Below are 17,505 nucleotides of genomic sequence, written 5' to 3'. Positions count from 1 at the left end.
CAGACATGGTGGGCTGAAGGACCTGTTCCTGTGCTGCACTGTTCTGTGTTCTATTAATCTAACGTTTGGACAGTGGTGTAGGTCTGGCTGCCTTTCACAGACACTTGTGTTCCTGCTGTGCAGAATGAGCTTAAAGGTCTACATTGGCCCCGAGAGTCTGGACCACACACAGCTGCTTGCTCTGAAATGCACTCCTCAGTGTAGCTGAGAGAAGCACCACCTGATAGAGCCATGAACCCTGGAATCCAAGCAGGGGACTCGTGTACTCAATGGGGTCTTCCCCTTGCTGTCTTCCCCCATGTCCATACACCCGGTAATTTATTCCGGATACAGTAAATTTCAATGTGTAGGACCTGGCTGGGAAGCCTCCAGTCACACCAGGCGGAGGAAGCTATTTTAAAAGAATGTGGGGCAGCACAGCCTAGTCGGTCAGCAGTTTCTAAGGTTTCACTAAATAACAGGCACATCAGTTGCAATTTAATTTGTTAAGTCAAACATTTTGTAGAATTCCTCTCTGACGCCTGGCTGGATACTGCACAAACATACGGTACTTCTTGTTTTCCTATGCCATTCCTAATTCTTAACCAGCATCACAAAAAATAGTAATCAAGAACAGCTTCTTCTCACCAACCATTAAACCCCTGAAACACTCTACACAACCCAAATCACAACCCTACATACTTTAGTGGTGGAATTTGCACTATTAAGGTCATATTACGTACCTTGGCTTGCACTATCTTACTGTTTTAGAATACGTAATTTATGGTACATTTTTGTTTGTGGCTTGCACTATCTTGTAAAGTTTTACTAGATTGTCCCAGTCCAGTATTTGCCAATTAAGCACTCTTAACAGTCAATCTTTGTCAATGGATGGTACATTTATTTGTTGACTTTATTTTAGCTTATTAAATTGTCATGCTACATCTTTTAATAATTTAATTCTCATGCCTGATAAAGTGCTGCAACCTGCAATTAAAGAATTGTTCATTGTCCCAGTCCAAAGTGCTGCATTTGGTCCAATCTAAGCACTGCTTGACAGGTCAGTCAGACTCTATAGGATGAATAAAAAGCCACTCAAGGCTGTCATGATCATGACGAAAAGGTTCATGGTCAGCTTGACACTCAGATGGTATTTGCTGAAGGACCTGTTTCTTTTGGTATATTTTTTGGTTAGCAGCATAATATTTCTCTTGCGTGTCAAATTCTATTTGTTAATCATTTCCGTGAAACGTCTTAAGCGATATTTTGAACATTGAAGGCATGATATAAATACTTGTGTGAAGGGATGGTAGGGAGGTGGTATTGATGGAGGTGCATGCACATGAATATGTATTGGGTGCAGAGCTGTGTTGGCACTGAACCACAGAAATCATTTGAAGCGTTTTCTTTGGCTTCAGTCTAGGCTCATAAATGCACTGGTGGTAATTTATATTCTAACAAAATCAATGTGAGTCTCCAATAATATCAGTCTCCTCCAGATGCTCAATTTTCTTTCCACGTCCCATATTCATGCCTGTTGGTAGGCCGGTGTAGATTTCCCCTATTGTGTAGGTGAGAGGTAGAATCTGGGGGAGGTATGATGCAAGTGTGGGAAGAATAAACTGAGTTAATGCAGAATTAGTGTAAGAAGGAATATCTGATGTTCAGCATGGACTTTGTGGGCTGAAGGGTTATTTGTGTATATATAACTAATTGAACATTAAACGATCAGTAAGGAGAACCAAATAATAAAAAGGACACTGGAAAAATGCAGTTTTTTTCCCCTTCGGCCACTAAAATACATAATATCTTTACGGAATATGGGAAAAATATCAATTATTTTATTGCTAAAGAACTTGATTTCTCACAATCTGTCTTTGATTTTGATACTCATTTCCAGATCTTTTGCTCTGCTAAACGCAGATTGAGTATAAACAACTGACAAAATGTCCACACAATTGTCAACACTTTGTTTCAGAAGAAGTAGAGTAAACGCTCGTTATAACAGACCATGGATGGATGGGGGGGGGGGGGGGGGGGGGGGGGGGGGGGGGGGGGGGAGAGTGATGGTGTTTGTTATTGATGATTGTCTGCTATAACCAAGTAAGGTGTTCTCATTATATGTAGTTGAAACAAAGAACTGCAAATTATAGTTAATACACAAAAGGACACAAAGTGCTGGAGTAACTCACTGGGACCAAACTAGTACAATCTAACTGGGTTGGGGGAGGGATGGAGAGAGAGAGAGAGGAGCTACAAGGGTTACTTGAAGTTAGACAAATCAATATACTGCTGTGGAGGAACAGCACCCCATATTTCACCTGGGCAATTTACAACCCAGCAGTATGAAAATTGATTTCTCTAACTTCAAGTAACCCTTGCATCTCCTCTCTTTCTCTCACTCTCACCGTTGTACTAGTTTCACTGTCGGCCTGCTGAGTTTCACTGTTTGTATCATTCCTTATCATATTCCTCACAGCCAACAATGGACCACTGTGGGCTCTACCTTTCCTTGACCATCATTGCTTTTGCATATCTTTCATTCAGTTGTTCTATGTACCTTCTATACTTCTCGTTTCCCTCTCCCCTGACTCTCAGCCTGAAGAAGGGTCTTGATCGTAAATTTCACCTATTCCATTTCTCCAGAGATGCTGCCATACCCACTGAGTTACTTCAGCTTTTTGTGTCCATCCCATTCTGTGTTGTCATCGAGTCGTAGAGTCATACAGTGTGGAAACAGGCCCTTCAGCCTAACTTGCCCACACCGACCACCGAACATGTCTACATCTGCAATAGTCCCATTTGCCTGCATTTGGCCCGAATCCCTCTAAACCTGTCCTATTCAATACCTGTATTGTTTATTATTGACTAATTGTTATTATCTAATTGTTTCTCAAACGTCATGATAGTCCCTGCCTCAACTACCTCCTCTGGCAGCTTATTCCATCTTCTATAGGAGGATGCCTCACAGGAACACCTTGTCTTTTCTCTACGCAGATTACTATACAGAAAGACAGTGGACTGGACGTGACAGCTCCGAAACATGGAAGGGTTGACGTGCAAAATGCTCCTCATGTTGGGGGCAACACATGGGCTGGTGGTACTGGTCAGTACAGATAAAGGAATTGTTTTTTTAAGCCGCGGGAGAAAAATAATAGTATTGTACGTTATAACAGAGGCTGATAATAACGTTAGATCGTAATTAAAACAGAATACAGACAGGCTCATGGATGGCCCTCTCTATCTGTCCAAGCAAGCTCGCTCATTGGAAATATAACTGGCAGGGATGTAATGCTGATGAAAGGCACTGGTCAGACTGCATTTGGAGTATTGCGAGCAGTTTCATTGCCCCATATCTGAGGAAGGATGTGCTGGTGTTGGATGGGGTTCAGAAGAGGTTTACGAGAATTATCCCAAGAATGATTGGGTTAACATATGATGAGTGTTTGACGGCACTGGGCCTGTGCTCGTTGGAGTTCAGAATGATCAGAGGGGACCTCATTGAAATTTACCGAATAGTGAAAGGCTCAGATGGAATGGATGTGGAGAGAATGTTTCCACTAGTGGGAGAGTCTAGGAGCAGAAGCCCAAGCCTCAGAATAAAAGGATATACCTTTAGAAAGATGAGGAAGAATTTTTTTAGTCAGTGGCTTTGCATTTTCCTTTAGTTTCCTGCACCCAACATAACAGGTCGTACAACGGCAAGATTTGTATGGTTTAGCGAAGTGAGACAATAGAAGAAGCCTATATGCTGATTTTTAACATAGAGAAAGCTTGTCCTGATTTTGTCACGTATTTTCTTTTTACGTCCAATTGTCACCAGGTTTTAAGTTAAGTACTGAAGAAGGATCCCGACCCAAAACGTCACCTATCTATGTTCTCCAGGGATGCTGCCTAAGTTACTCTAGGACTTTGCGTCTTTTTAAATTAAGCCTGCTGGTTTGTGAGAGACTATGAGTGTGAGTAAAGGGTCTGTCCCACTTGGTGATCTTTTTGCCAGCACCACTGACTGATGCATCAGGTCACTGAAAGATTTGTGACGGCGGTGACGTGGCATGATGACGTTTGACGTGCGGTGTTTTTTCAAGTGTCGCAACATTTTTTTTGTCGCCGCTGGATTTTGAAATGTTCAAAATCTTTTGGCGACACTGAAATGACGCCGGCAGTCGCCGAAAAAATTGCCAAGTGGGACAGGCCCTTAAGAGAGGGAGAGCACGTGGGAGTGTGTTCGAGTGGCAGACTGTGAATGTGTCTGTATGTGTGGGAGGGAGAGAGACTATGTGTGTGTCTGAGAAATGTAATACCTGTCTGTGTGAGACTGAATGTGTACGTGTGAGATTGTGTGTGTGCATGTTACTTTTGAAAAGATATTTCAAAAAACAAACATTTTTAAATGCCGATCATGCATTTTTTAATCTTTCAGCTGTATTTTAAGACAGTGATAGTGCTCTGATTATATCATTCAAAGACAGTGAATCAATGACATTGGACCAAGAGCATAAGCATTATGATATTGAAACTTTGTTTGGGAGATAGGCTTTGTGATATAAAGACACCCTATTTTTTGCCCACCAGCCCATCCATATATTTATAATAATAGTCGTCGAGCTGTACAGCATGCAGGCAGGCCCTTTGGCCCACCTTGTCCATTCAATGAAGTTGCATAACAACTTTGTCCCACTTCTCTGCTCCTGACCCACATTTCTCCAAACCTTTCCTATCCATGTACCTATCTAAGTGCCATTTCAAATGTCACAATTGTACACTTCCTCTGGCAGCTCATTCCATATACCCACCACCTTCTGTGTGAAAAAGCTGGCCCTTGGGTCCCTTTTAAATCTTTCCCCTCCACCTTAAATGTATGTCCTCTAGTTTCAGACTCTTTACCCTGCAGTAAAATACTGTGTCTATGCATCTTATCCATGCCCCAAAGAGAAGCATAGTAATATCTGGACAGAGAATGATGGAATACAAACAGCAATATGGAGTGTACTTTTACTGACTATTTGTTTTCCAGTACTTCAATTCATTGATAAATTAGCTTCACTTACATTTGTATGGTGTTGCTGATCCATGCAGTCTTGTTGTTGTGTAAAGAATTCAGTACTTTGGGGGCAGATAACTATTTGGTGATGAGGATGGAGCTCTCTGGGTATCTGTCCATCTGAAACACCATAGCTTTAAAATTATAGTTCACTTCACTATAGTTACGAGTTACTTCAGGAAGAAGTTCTGCACAGACAATAATGGAGCTGCTGCTAGCAGTGATTGTTTAAGGAATTCTCATCTGTGCTTAATGGGTTTACATAAGATAAAGTTATTAAGGGTTATAAAATGGAGACAACTGCAGTAGATGGGTTTAAGATGCAAATCAGTTATGATTGCAGAATAACCATTCACATTGCAAAACCTTCTCCAGTTCCTATTGTTTAGTATAGTTTATTATTGTCACATGTACCGAGGTACAATGAAGAGCTTTGTTAATCCGCTGGGTGTTACAGTCAAAGAAAAGACCATACATGAATACAATCATGTCCATAGTGCACACATAAAGGATAAAGGGTGCAACATTTAGTGAGCTTTCTTGGCCATAGCTTTGTTGTCGTGGTCCAGGACAAATTGGTGGTGATATTAAAATCCTAGGAATTTGAAGATTTCGATCATTTCTACTTCAGTGCTATCAATGCACACTGACTTGCTCACATTGAGGGAGAGAAGTTGTCGTCTTGGCAACAAGTTACAAGGTTCTCAATCTACTTTCTGTACTCAGTCTCGTCTGCAAACTCGTAGATTGAGTTGGATTGGTATTTGGCTTCACAGTCGTGAGTGTTTAAGGAGTAGAGTAGGGGAGCTGAGAATGCATCCTTGTGGAGCACCAGTGTTGAGAATTATTGTAGAGGATGATTTGTCAACTATCCTTCTCTGACCAATTCGGTCTCTTCATCAACCTGCAGAGCAAAGCTACACTCAAAGAGCAGTTGACAGTAACCCCAACATCATATAAAATATGAGTATGCTTATGTAGTCATACAGAGAGATCGAACAAAGCTTAGCCCCAAGCTGCAGTGTTTATAGTATTCATTACAAGCAATTTGGCCTATGCTGCTTTTGAACAAATGTTTTGACTGTTATGCAGGAGTGTAACTCCTGTTATTTTGCTGTGAAGATTGCGAGTTGATACTTAACTGGAACCATATGAATGGTGTGTAAGAAAGAACTGCAGATGCTTGTTTAAATCGAAGGTAGACACAAATTGCTGGAGTAACTCAGTGGGTGACGCAGCATCTCTGGAGAGAAGGAATGGGTGACGTTTCGGGTCGAGACCCTTCTTCAGACTGATGTCAGGGAAGGGGGCGGGACAGAGATAGGTGTTTCTGGAATACATTTTTGAAAGGACATTGTTGCTGGAATTTGCTGTCATAACCCTTTTGATGGTGTTTGCTGTTAGTTAGACTTGCCCCCTGCACACTTCAAATCAAACAAGTTCTGACCACGTTAATGGAAGTTTGTGCTGATACTGGCATTGCAAGGAAACTGGAATACGAGTATAGATTGGATAGAGCAAATAATACTTAACTTTTAACCAAAGATTGTAAGGTTGTGAACAAAATAGGAAGGAATGAAAGGAGGGTGAATTAGATTGGAAAGGAAAATAACAGACAAAAAGACAATAAAAAAATTAAATTAAAAGTTACATTTTCAATTTCCCCTTAATGTTCAAAGCCTGACAGAATAAGACGAATAAGAATTGATTGGCAGAAATTAGCTATAATGTCATTTAAAGGCTACTCTCATGTCCCTATCACTTTATGTTCAATATTGAGTTTAAAGGGCTGTTCCAAAGATGATCCGTCTTATCTGTTAATCGTGGACTTTCTTCATGCAGTCGTCAAGAGGTATATTGGGGTTGGCCAATGGGCCCTATGATCCGCTCAACTTCCTTTTCATGGGAGTTAGATGGACATCTCTGACAGTTCACTTGTCCTGAGATGCCTTTGAATTTTTATTCATTTCCTCCTCCCTCAGTAAATGATATCAGTAGGGGCCTCAATGTTTAAGTTCCCGAGTTGTAAAGTCATTGGAAGGGAGACCCAACTGATACATTTCCATCATGTGTATTTTCTTAGATCATTATCAGTGAATTTCAGAGGAGCAGGTGTAGCTGAATCATTCCCAATAGGCTGTCAGATATTTAGGTGACTTAGGGGACATTTAAGTCCAATGCTTAGCCCCACATTGATCCAGGCAGCACTTGTTGACTGACATGACTTTAACATTAGGAGGACAAATCTTCATCAACGATCTGACAAAAAAACAAACAGAAACACGGACAGAAAGACAAGAGATTCCAGTTGCTAGAATATTCAGTAAAATTGATGCCGATTGCGTTGGGGTTGCTTCCTGCACCTGTGCAGAACTTGTTGAATTCATCAATTTTACCACCCTGCTCTCAAACTCACTAAGACGTTTCTCGCCGCCTTAATTCATTCTATGTCTATCATGGGGGCAGGTTATGTACTGATGTCTACTACAAACATACTGACACCCACAGCTATCTTGACTACACCTGGCCCCTCCCTGCCTCTTGCAAGGATGCATCCTTCACTCTCAATTTCTCCATCTCCGTTCAATCTGCTCTCAAGATGAACCTTTTTACTCTAGGACATCTGAGATGTCTGCTTTCTTTAGTGAACATGGTTTCACACCAGCTGTGTCTCCTTGTGCCATACTGTTCTGCTCTCCCTCTCCCCCGATGGAACAATGATAGAATTCCCCTGGTCCTTACCTTTCATCCCACCAGTGACCGCGTCCAACATATTCTCCCACGTTTCTGCCCCCAGCTAATCCCACCATTGGTCCCAGTGCAGGCACCCAGCTTGCGTAACTTAGCCCCTCAACCCCACCATGCCCGAGCTAAGCCACAAGCTTCCATGCTTCTGCTTCTGTAATCGGTACCTGTTCTCCTCCCAGGTGGAAGAGATACTGCTGGCCTGGGAGGGAAAGGTGGTCCCTATCGCTTAGATGCAGGACACAAGGTGTATCAGGTGTCACAGGCTGAAAAGGATGCTGTACCAGAGGAAGTCAAAAGAGCCGCCAGGGAGATGGGTGAAAAAGCCTTCAAGGAGAGGTATGTAACCTGGGTTTTATTGCAGTAAATATTGAACTTTGCACTTGTTTTGTTCTCTGATCCCTTGAGTATGCAGTTCGTAAAAGTAGTCCCCAATGAAAGGACATCCACTGTAGCTTCAAGGAAGTGTGTCCTCTTGAGTGAACTGTCCAACTCTGAGGATTTCTATTCTGAGGAATTTTATGGGGGCCATTGGAAGTTAGTTGGAGGAGGTGTGTTGAAGAAGAGCAGTGGTGACGAGGAGGTTGGAAAGGAGTCGGAGAGCAAAGTGAAGAAGAAGATGCTTGTTAATAAATATATTGGTTCAGGGGCATAGCGGGCGCCGTCCTGTATGGCTGCCTGTCCTGCAGCTGTCCGTTTTTTTCACTTTTTTACATTTTTAGTATGTTAAAAGTGTATTGTTAGGGGTCTAGTCTTTTTATGTGTGGAGGGGTTTGGGGGGGGGGGGGAAGGGGGGAAACTGCTTTTCTCAGTCCCTACCTGGTCGGCGATGCGTCTTTCCTGCGAGCAGCATCTTCGACCCGTCCTCGGGTCTGGAGCGGCGTTTCCTGAGGGGACCGGCCAGTATCACGGCTTCGGCGGCGGTACAGAGAGGCCAGCTGCGGGCAGAGGTGCTGACTTTGACATTGCGGAGCCTGGGATTTCTCGCCGAGATCGCCAGTGGTGGAGCTCCGTCCAGCGCGGCCTGTTGGCTTCGGAAGCCGCTGTCTCCAGTGAAGAAGCGGCTGTTCCAGGTGTCCCAAGCCGCTGAGAGGGTTCTCCCGACGCCGGAGCACCATCACCCGGCGAGAGGGCCTGAAACATCGGGCCGCTGTAGCGGCGACTGCGGAGGCCTCAATAAGCACGACCATGGGTGGACAAGGGGATGGGGAATGGATTTTGTGCCTTCCCCCACAGTGGGAACCATTGTGGGGGGATGTTTTTATGTTTTAATGTTAAATTTCTTCTTTAATGTTATGTGCTGTTTTTATTAATGTGCTGCAAGGACATCTGAATTTCCCTGAAAAGGGGATTAATAAAGTATTTATCTATTTAGATTGGCATTTCTTAATAAAATGTTGAGGAGGATGTTTCATGACAGCAGGAATAAACAAATCAGGATAAAATTGTTGTAAGAGGACATGCTCCCAATGAAAATAATTTCAAGGGATATATCTGGCCAAAGGAAACGCAGAAACTGTAGATGTGTGGCACTTAAACATATGACAGCATTTAAACATATGATGGCAGTGAACTTTTACATATTTCTCTACATCTTCCTTTCAATTACTGATTCTCAGATAGCTCTGAGACGTGTTCACTTCCTGTACTTAACTCCAATTCAGACCTGTGCTCAGCTTTGCTACAAATTTTCTGCAAACTATGTACAAGTTAATGCCGCAGACTTTAAAAAAATGTTTACTCTTGTGGTATCCTCCCTGTGATCGTTTTATGGTCACATACAGTATCCATCCCAGCAGGAAACGAAATGCTGCAAGAGCCAAGAGTCTGAAATAAAAACACAGGATGCTAGAAATAGACAGCTGGTCAGGTGTGTGGAAAGAGAAACAAACTTAACACTATGGGTCAATGAACTTTAATTGAAGCTGCCAGTGTATTAAAGAGGGAGCTGGTTTACTAGGATGGGAAATAGAACGCCAAATAAGCTTTCTTTTTGGTGTAAATTGCTCTGAGTGAAAGATTTCTAAAAGTATTTCCCAACAAATAGGTCTTGTTGGAAATGGCCAATCTGAAAAGCACAAACAAAAAGTTCTTTGTGGTTTCCTAAAATTCATCCAATTTCTTGTCCGCATCAACACATCACATCTTTCACAGTTGTTCTGTTAATTCCTCCGCTCCATGAACGGAACCACTAAAGGAGACAACACTGAGTCGTGAATAAAGCAAGTCTGACTTTAAAAACACTGCACTGATTAATTTTGAAACGTGACGAAAATGACAGTCCGTTGACAAGAGCAGTGAACATTGGCACATGGAATGTAAAATATAAACAGGCTTCCATGAATAGCAAAGTGGAGTTTGTGCTACAAATCAAAGCAGTCACTGTTAGATATTCCAACACTAATAGTAATCCATCTGAATAAATGCATTCAGCCATATTAAAATTCTTGCTTTATTTTGCAAGGCTTTCACAAGGGACAAACTTTGGCCAAGCAGTAATCTGAGCGAGATGGCTGAATGGTGAATAAGACATACTCCGTCTGCACATTAGTCTGCAGCTTCAGCATTATTCACCAGTGGACGCATTATTCTCCAATCACGTTTTACTTCCTTTCTTGTGCCTTGCAGAATCTAAAAGAAACATGACTGTGCCTTTTTGTCCCTAAATACATTCAGAGTCCCTTTCAAATGAAAGTCTCCAAGACTGAAATGCATTCAGTCTATCTGTTCAATGCTCAATTAAATTCAGTGTTCCCTTAAACATCTCAGATACACTCAATGTTCCCTCACTCTCCTGGTTACATGGAGTGTATTCCTTCACTTTCTCAGTTACACTATATTCCCTTCAATCTCCCAGTTATTCAGTGCTTCTATGGGTTTGGCCATTTACTGTATACTTTCCACTTGCATTTGATCTCCCAAAGTGCAATACCTCGCATTTGTCTGGATTAAACATCAATCACAAACAGAAGTCCCAGCACTAATTTCAGTGGAACACCATTGCTAAGAGACCTCCAGTCAGAATAACACTCCTCAATCACTGCCTGTCTTTTATGGCTAACTCAGTTTGAATTGTCGTGGATCAATTGTGTTTTATCTTCTACCATTAGGGACCATGTCAAATGCTTTATCATTGAGTGTTGTCAGTCACTTCATTAGTGTTGTCAGTCACTTTATTAGGCTTCTGACAGATTCTGCAATCTCCAGTCATACATGGAAACTTAATTGAGACTAACAGATATCTGTTTGGCAAGGAATTTGCAACACAGAGAAAGGTGGGAAAATGGAATTGAGGCACCAAACAAACACAATCCCAGGAATTTTGATTCAATGTTCCAGTATTGCTTACTTCAAAATTTCCCAAACAAGCCTAAAAAATTGTTCTAAATTCTAAAACCAGTATCAGCACACCGAATTAGTTGTATTCTCAACCCAGAAACAATTTAAATCCTGGTATTTTCAACAGGAAGAATTAAAAATAAACGCAGAATGGTTCCTGAATCAGAGATTTTATGTAATAATTTGTAGCTCAACAGCATTGTGAAGTAGGGCATATCTTTCCTTCATCAATTCAGAAAAAGCCTGCACTTCACACTTGGGAAGCCTACAAGTAACTCCCTTGTCTTGACTGCAGGTTGAAGGAAATCCATATGAGTGAATATGATGCTGCTACGTACGAGAGGTTTTCTGGGGCTGTGCGGAGACAGGTGCAATCAATACGAGTTATCCTGGACAGTCTGCAGGTAAGAAGAGGCTTAATGTGCTGTACAGCAGGGCCTTCCGCCTATAGCGCATTTATGTCAGTCATAAATAATCAGCAGGAAGAAATGTGTGTGTATAAATGGTGTGTGCTAGCCCCTCAATGAGTTTGAAATTAACTCAGAAAATGCTAAGAACAGAATGACTTATGGGCCTGTCCCACTTAGGCGACTTTTTAGGCGAGTGCAGGAGACTCTGTGCTTGCCACATGGTCGCCACATGTTCCCTGGTGAGTCTCCTTCATGATCGCGAGGAGTTCCTGCATTCTGGGAAATAGTATGGCCTCAGTATGGTCTAGTGTGACTAGTATGACTTCCGCGGCCTCAGTATGGTCTAGTGTGACTAGTATGACTTCCGCGGCCTCAGTATGGTCTAGTATGACTAGTATGACTTCCGCGGCCTCAGTGTGGTCACAACAAATTTTTCAACATGTTGAAAATATTTTTGCGACCAAAAATTGGTCTCAAGGAGAAAATCGATAATCCTGTAGTCGTAGGTGCAGTTGTAGTGGGGTCGCCATGTAGTTGTAGGTAGTCGTAGGTAGTTTTAGTTAATCACTTTTGCTGACTGGTCATTTTCATTGGCTCATCAGGGGAAAAAAACGTAAGCAGGAGTTTTCAGAACCAAGGATAACCGATTGGTAATGTTAAATGCCCGCCAAGCTTCACAGCTGTGTATCTCTGGCTTATTAAAAGTTGTCTGGCTTCTTAAAGGTTGTCTCCACTCCTTCTCCCCCCTCTCTTTTAACGGACTTACCGTACACTGTGCTAGCTGTCTTAATTACAGCGCCAACCTTCCAGTTCATCGCGGTGTGTGTCTGTATCACCTTGGCTTTGCACAGTTTGAATTTCAGACAGCTCTCCCCCCGCTTGCCCTGGCCCCTGCCTTTGCGATGTGTGTGTGTGTGTTCCACACTAACAGTCGCCATTCCAGTTCCCGGTTTTTCAGGCGACTGCCGGCAACTTGACAGTCGCCGGCAATCCGCTGAAAAATCGCCTAAGTGGGACAGGCCCATTAGCGAACTTTCAGTCAGAGATTGGGGATATACAATAAATTTAACCTTCCAGCTCCCAAACATGTTTGGATTTAATTTTTTTAAATAAGTCGCGAATACTATTGTGTTTATTGATAGTTGTGTCATAGAGTCCTATAGCAAGGAAACAGGATCTTCAGCCTAACTCGCCTATGCCAATGAAGATAACTGATCTAAGCTTGCCCCATTTCCCCGCATTTGGCTCTACCTGCCCAAAAGTCTTTCAAAAATGTTGTTATTGTACCTCTGCTCTTTCCATATCTGTACACCCTCTGTGTGAATAATTTGCCCCTCAGGTTTCTGTTAAATCTTTCCTCTCTCCCCTTAAAACTATGCCCTCTGGTTCTTGATTCCCCAACCCTGGGAAAAAGACTGTGCATTCATCCTATCTGTGCACCTTATGATTTTATACACCTCAATAATATCACCCTCAGTCTCCTGCGCTTCAAGGAATAAAATCTTAAGACTGCCCAAGGTCTCCCTAGAGCTCAGGCCCTCAAGTCCTGACATCCTCTTCTGCGTTCTTTCCAGTTTAATGGCAATGTTTCCCTAGCAGGGTATCTAAAACGACACAATACTTCAAATGCAGCCCTATCAACGTTATGATCAAGCTGTATGTGGCACTGCTTTTATCATGTTACAACCTGAAGGCCTGATGTTTCTTTGGGGATCTTTAAGGTTAAGGCTTCTTCAGATGCTCCTCTGACCCCCATTCTAAGATAATAGAAGAAAGTCAGTAACTGAAACCAAGAAACAAAAGATTGTTATTTAGGAAAGAATCAGCAATTTGCAAAAACCATTTCCAACAGATTTATCATCGCAGGCAGACAGTTTCTTCCCAACTTTCTACTCTGCATATCATTGCAGTATCTATCCAGGGAGCAATTGATAACAATTTCTTAAGGGGTATATACCCAGTATTACACAAGACATTCAAAGCACCATTTCAAGTAGCTCATTGGTAGTACAGCAATGTTCCTGTTCATGTTGTCTTTGCACTTCTGTTCAGTGTGAAAGGGCAAAGAGGGAGGGTTTTAGTCTCTAAGGATCCTTTAATAAACCTATCACATGCTGTTGGCTTTAATTAAAATCATCATAACTGCTGGCAAGGAGAGGGATATTGGGCTGTGACAGCAGTCCAGCTGCATATCAACATGTTGTGGTACGGCGGTGGAGCATATTTTCTTTATTTATTTCAGGGAAATGGGCTTTACAAGCCGAGGCAGCATCTAACTGCCGTTTCTTAATTTGCTTTGAGAAGGGGGCGGTGAGCTGCCTTCTTGCATTGCTGTGGACCTTGAGATATGGGTATACCCACATTGTTGTTGGGGAGGGAATTTCAGGATTTTAACCCGGGACGGTAAAGGAAGAACAATATATTCCCAAGCCAAGATGGTGTGTGGCTTGGAGGCAAACTTCCACCTGGTGCTATTTCCATAGGTTGGCTGCCCATGTCCATCTAGCTGGCAGAGGTCGTGAAGATGCTGTCCAAGGAGTTGTCTAAGGGGGAGGGGGGAGCCTTTTCTGTTTTGAGTCCAAGATAAAGAAATTCTATCAGAGGGGCAGAGCTGGTGGAGAGACAACCATTTCCTGACCCCCCCACGATTTTCTTGCAAGCTCATTTACTACTCCAAAAAACTATTTGCTTGTATTCCAACTTTCTTCTTGTTGGAATAAGGAGGCTTGTATTAAAAACGTTTTTTTTTAAATATGGGACAGACTTGAAGTTTTACTTGAATGATCTCTATAAGAAAAAGCTAAGAACATTTTGAAAGAAGTCTTGTTCCCAGTGATGGGAAGTAGTTTGGCCACAGAAGCTGACCTCAGGACCAGCAAACACCAGCTCTGCACTGAGAAGCAAGAACTACGACAAAACCAGCACCATGAAATTTAGTTCATAGCAGATTTATCGTCCTTGAAATGTTTTAAGATTATTGTGCTCTGACGTGAGAAGCAAGTGTTACTTTAATCTGAAGCATTGTGTTGTGTTCCTGGAGCTAAATAGCACACACCTCCTCCTCACCACTTCCTCCTGCACCTGGAACGACCCTGACCGCAGATAAGTGCAACCATTTGCGAGGGCGTAGCCCACGAGGGTCCCATGCCCTCTGATGTTTCTTTTGGTGTAGTTTCCATAGCGTTGCTCGTCACTGGAACAGAATGATGGCTGGCAGGTCACAGACAGTATCTTTATTCACCCTGTGATGACCAATGGGTATTTCCATTTTACATGACGTGTCATTGCAGGTGCGCAATGTGGCTCTGCTACCCCTGTTGACATTCCATTCCTGCGCTTAGCTTAGTGACTACCCAGCTGCGTGAATGTTGCTTCTATCATCTTACTGTTGCACTATTGTCCCTTACAGTGGCACATCCAACAAGGATGGAGCTATTTAGTCAATCAAAGCCACATCATTACAATTTGATAGACGCAAAATACTGGAGTAACTCAGCATCTCTGCAAGGCAGCATCTCTGGATAGAAGGAATGGGTGACGTTACGGGTCGAAACACTTCTTCAAACATTACGTTGTTTACTGCCACCCATTTTCCTGTATTCACATACTTTTCAGTCCCTCTTTTGCAAACTCATTCAATACAAGTCCTCAGCTCTCGATCAGCTCTTTGTTGGCCCTGCTCACAAATTCTTCCTGGCATTTTATGCGTTCTTAAATGGCGAAGCGATGTGAAATAGAAGCATGCAAATGTTAAACGGTTCAATGCGTACTTATCCTGAACAGAAGGAAATGTTGGCGGGATTGTCGGAAGCAGTTGGTATGAGTCGATTTGTGCCAAGCAAACACACTGGCATGAAGTGTTTGGACAATTGGCCTGTTTGTGTGCCATAAATCTATTCAGTATGTTTCAATTGCACATGGAAACTCCAAATCGCAGCTCCTCGCATTGCATTCTACAGAGTCTTGCCGCACAGAAACAGGCCCTTTTGGATAAACCTCACCAATGCTGACTGTGATGCCCATCTAGGCTAATCACATTTGTCTATATCGGACCAAAATGCCTCAAACCTGTCATATTAATTTACCTACCCTAATGATATTTAAACATGGCAGCTGTATCCCCCTCCACCACCACCTTCTATATGCAAAACCTAGCTCTCAAACCTCATTCATGTTTTCCCTTCTCACATTCAACCTGGTGTCCAGAACTTGATGCCCCTGACCTGGAAAACAGACTTTGATGATCTCTCCTGTCAATGCCCCTTGTTATTTTATTAACCTCTGTAAGGTCACCCTTCAGCCTCCATCATTCCCGAGAATTAATCCAGTCTATTCAGACCCTCGTTATAACAACAGCCCTCCATTCCAGGCAACATCCTGGTGAAGATAGACACAAAAAGATGAAGTAACTCAGCGGGACAGGCACCATCTCTGGAGAGAAGGAATGGGTGACGTTTTGGTTCGAGACCCTTCTTCAGACACTAGTCTGGGGGAAGGGAAACGAGAGATATAGATGATGTAGCGAGATAAAGAACAATGAATGAAAGATATGCAAACCATCCTGGTGAATTTCCTCTGCACTCTCTATTACTGCTGCAACCTTCCTGTGGTGTGGGATAAAGGAGCATATTTTAAACAATTCCCACAGGTGGATTCCAGAGTTTTGCTTTCGAAATAAAAATAGATGCATTTTGTAAGAAGACGTGTTGTTAATTAGAACATTAGCATTTCACAAAATGCTTGTTATTTCTTTATTCCTTTTAAAGGCAAAAGGCAAAGAGAGACAATGGCTACGGCATCAGTCAGTAGGAGAGCTCGATGATACCAAGATAATCGATGGCTTGGCAGGAGAGAAGGCAATTTATAAGCGCAGAGGAGAGCTGGAGCCTGAAGTAAGTATGAGAAGAAAAATTGGTTATGATGGGGTTAGAGAGTATCTTTGAAAATATGTTGAGTAAGACCCTTATTCCATGGACAAGGCAAATAACAACATCTAATACCATAGAAGAGAGAAAATGCAGCCGAACCAAAGTTTTATAAAGGTACAACATGACTCCCTGACTCGTATACTCAATATCACGTCCAATAAAGGCATGCATTCCATACTCTTTCTTTACCACACTATCTGTGTGTGTTGTCACTTTCAGGGAGCTTTGGATTTGGACTCCGAAATCACTCCGTACATCAATGCAGTTAAGGGTATTGCCACTAACTGTATACTTTCCTCTTACCTTTGATCTCCCAAAACACAACACCTCACACTTGCTCGATTAAACTCTCATCTCCCATTTATCTGCCAATACCTGGAACTAATCTACATCCCGTTGTCTGCAAACTTACTGACCAGCCCATCTACATTTCCGTCAACGTTTTTAATATATATATATATCCTGCCTTCTCCCCATATCCCTTGACTCCACTAGTCCTAAGAGCTACATCTAACTCTCTCTTGAAAACCTCCAGTGAATCGGCCTCCACTGCATTCTGTGGTAGAGAATTCCACAGATTCACAACTCTCTGGGTGAAAAATGTTTTTCATTATCTCAGTCCTAAATGGTCTACCCCTTATTCTTAAACTGTGAACCCCCAACATCGGGAACATTTTTTCTGCATCTACTGTAACCTGTCCAATCCTCTAAGAATTTTATTTGTTTCAACAAGATACCCTCTCATCCTTCTAAATTCCAGTGAATACAAGCCCAGACGATCCATTATTTTATCATATGTCAGTCTGTGCATCTCTTATTTATTCCCCTTGTGATTTTATGCAAGATCAGTCCTCAGCTTCCTGCACTCCAAGGAATAAAATCCTAGCCTGCTCAACCTCTCCCTAAGGCTCAGGACCGCGAGTCCTGGCAGTCCCAATCCTTTGTAAAGTATATGGGATTGAGGAAGGCACCAGTAAATGGGGAATTAGTGGAGGGCACCAGTAAATGGGGAATTAGTGGAGGGCACCAATAAATGGGGAATTAGTGGAGGGCACCAGAA

At 42.5% G+C, this 17,505-nt stretch overlaps 1 protein-coding gene across 1 annotated transcript in view; it reads left to right on the top strand.

Annotated features, from left to right (window-relative positions):
* vwa8 (von Willebrand factor A domain containing 8) overlaps nucleotides 1-17,505 on the top strand; it is a 206,176-nt gene that overhangs the window by 168,207 nt on the left and 20,464 nt on the right. The window contains exons 38-41 of the mRNA XM_055644777.1: nucleotides 2,977-3,085; nucleotides 7,951-8,107; nucleotides 11,403-11,511; nucleotides 16,284-16,409. Coding sequence (XP_055500752.1) covers nucleotides 2,977-3,085; nucleotides 7,951-8,107; nucleotides 11,403-11,511; nucleotides 16,284-16,409 — 501 coding nt within the window. The remainder of the gene's footprint in view (nucleotides 1-2,976; nucleotides 3,086-7,950; nucleotides 8,108-11,402; nucleotides 11,512-16,283; nucleotides 16,410-17,505) is intronic.

The sequence above is a fragment of the Leucoraja erinacea genome, chromosome 13 (genome assembly GCF_028641065.1).
Source record: "Leucoraja erinacea ecotype New England chromosome 13, Leri_hhj_1, whole genome shotgun sequence".
In the NCBI taxonomy this organism is placed as follows: Eukaryota; Metazoa; Chordata; class Chondrichthyes; order Rajiformes; family Rajidae; genus Leucoraja; species Leucoraja erinaceus.
This window is presented reverse-complemented; position numbering and strand designations above follow the sequence as displayed.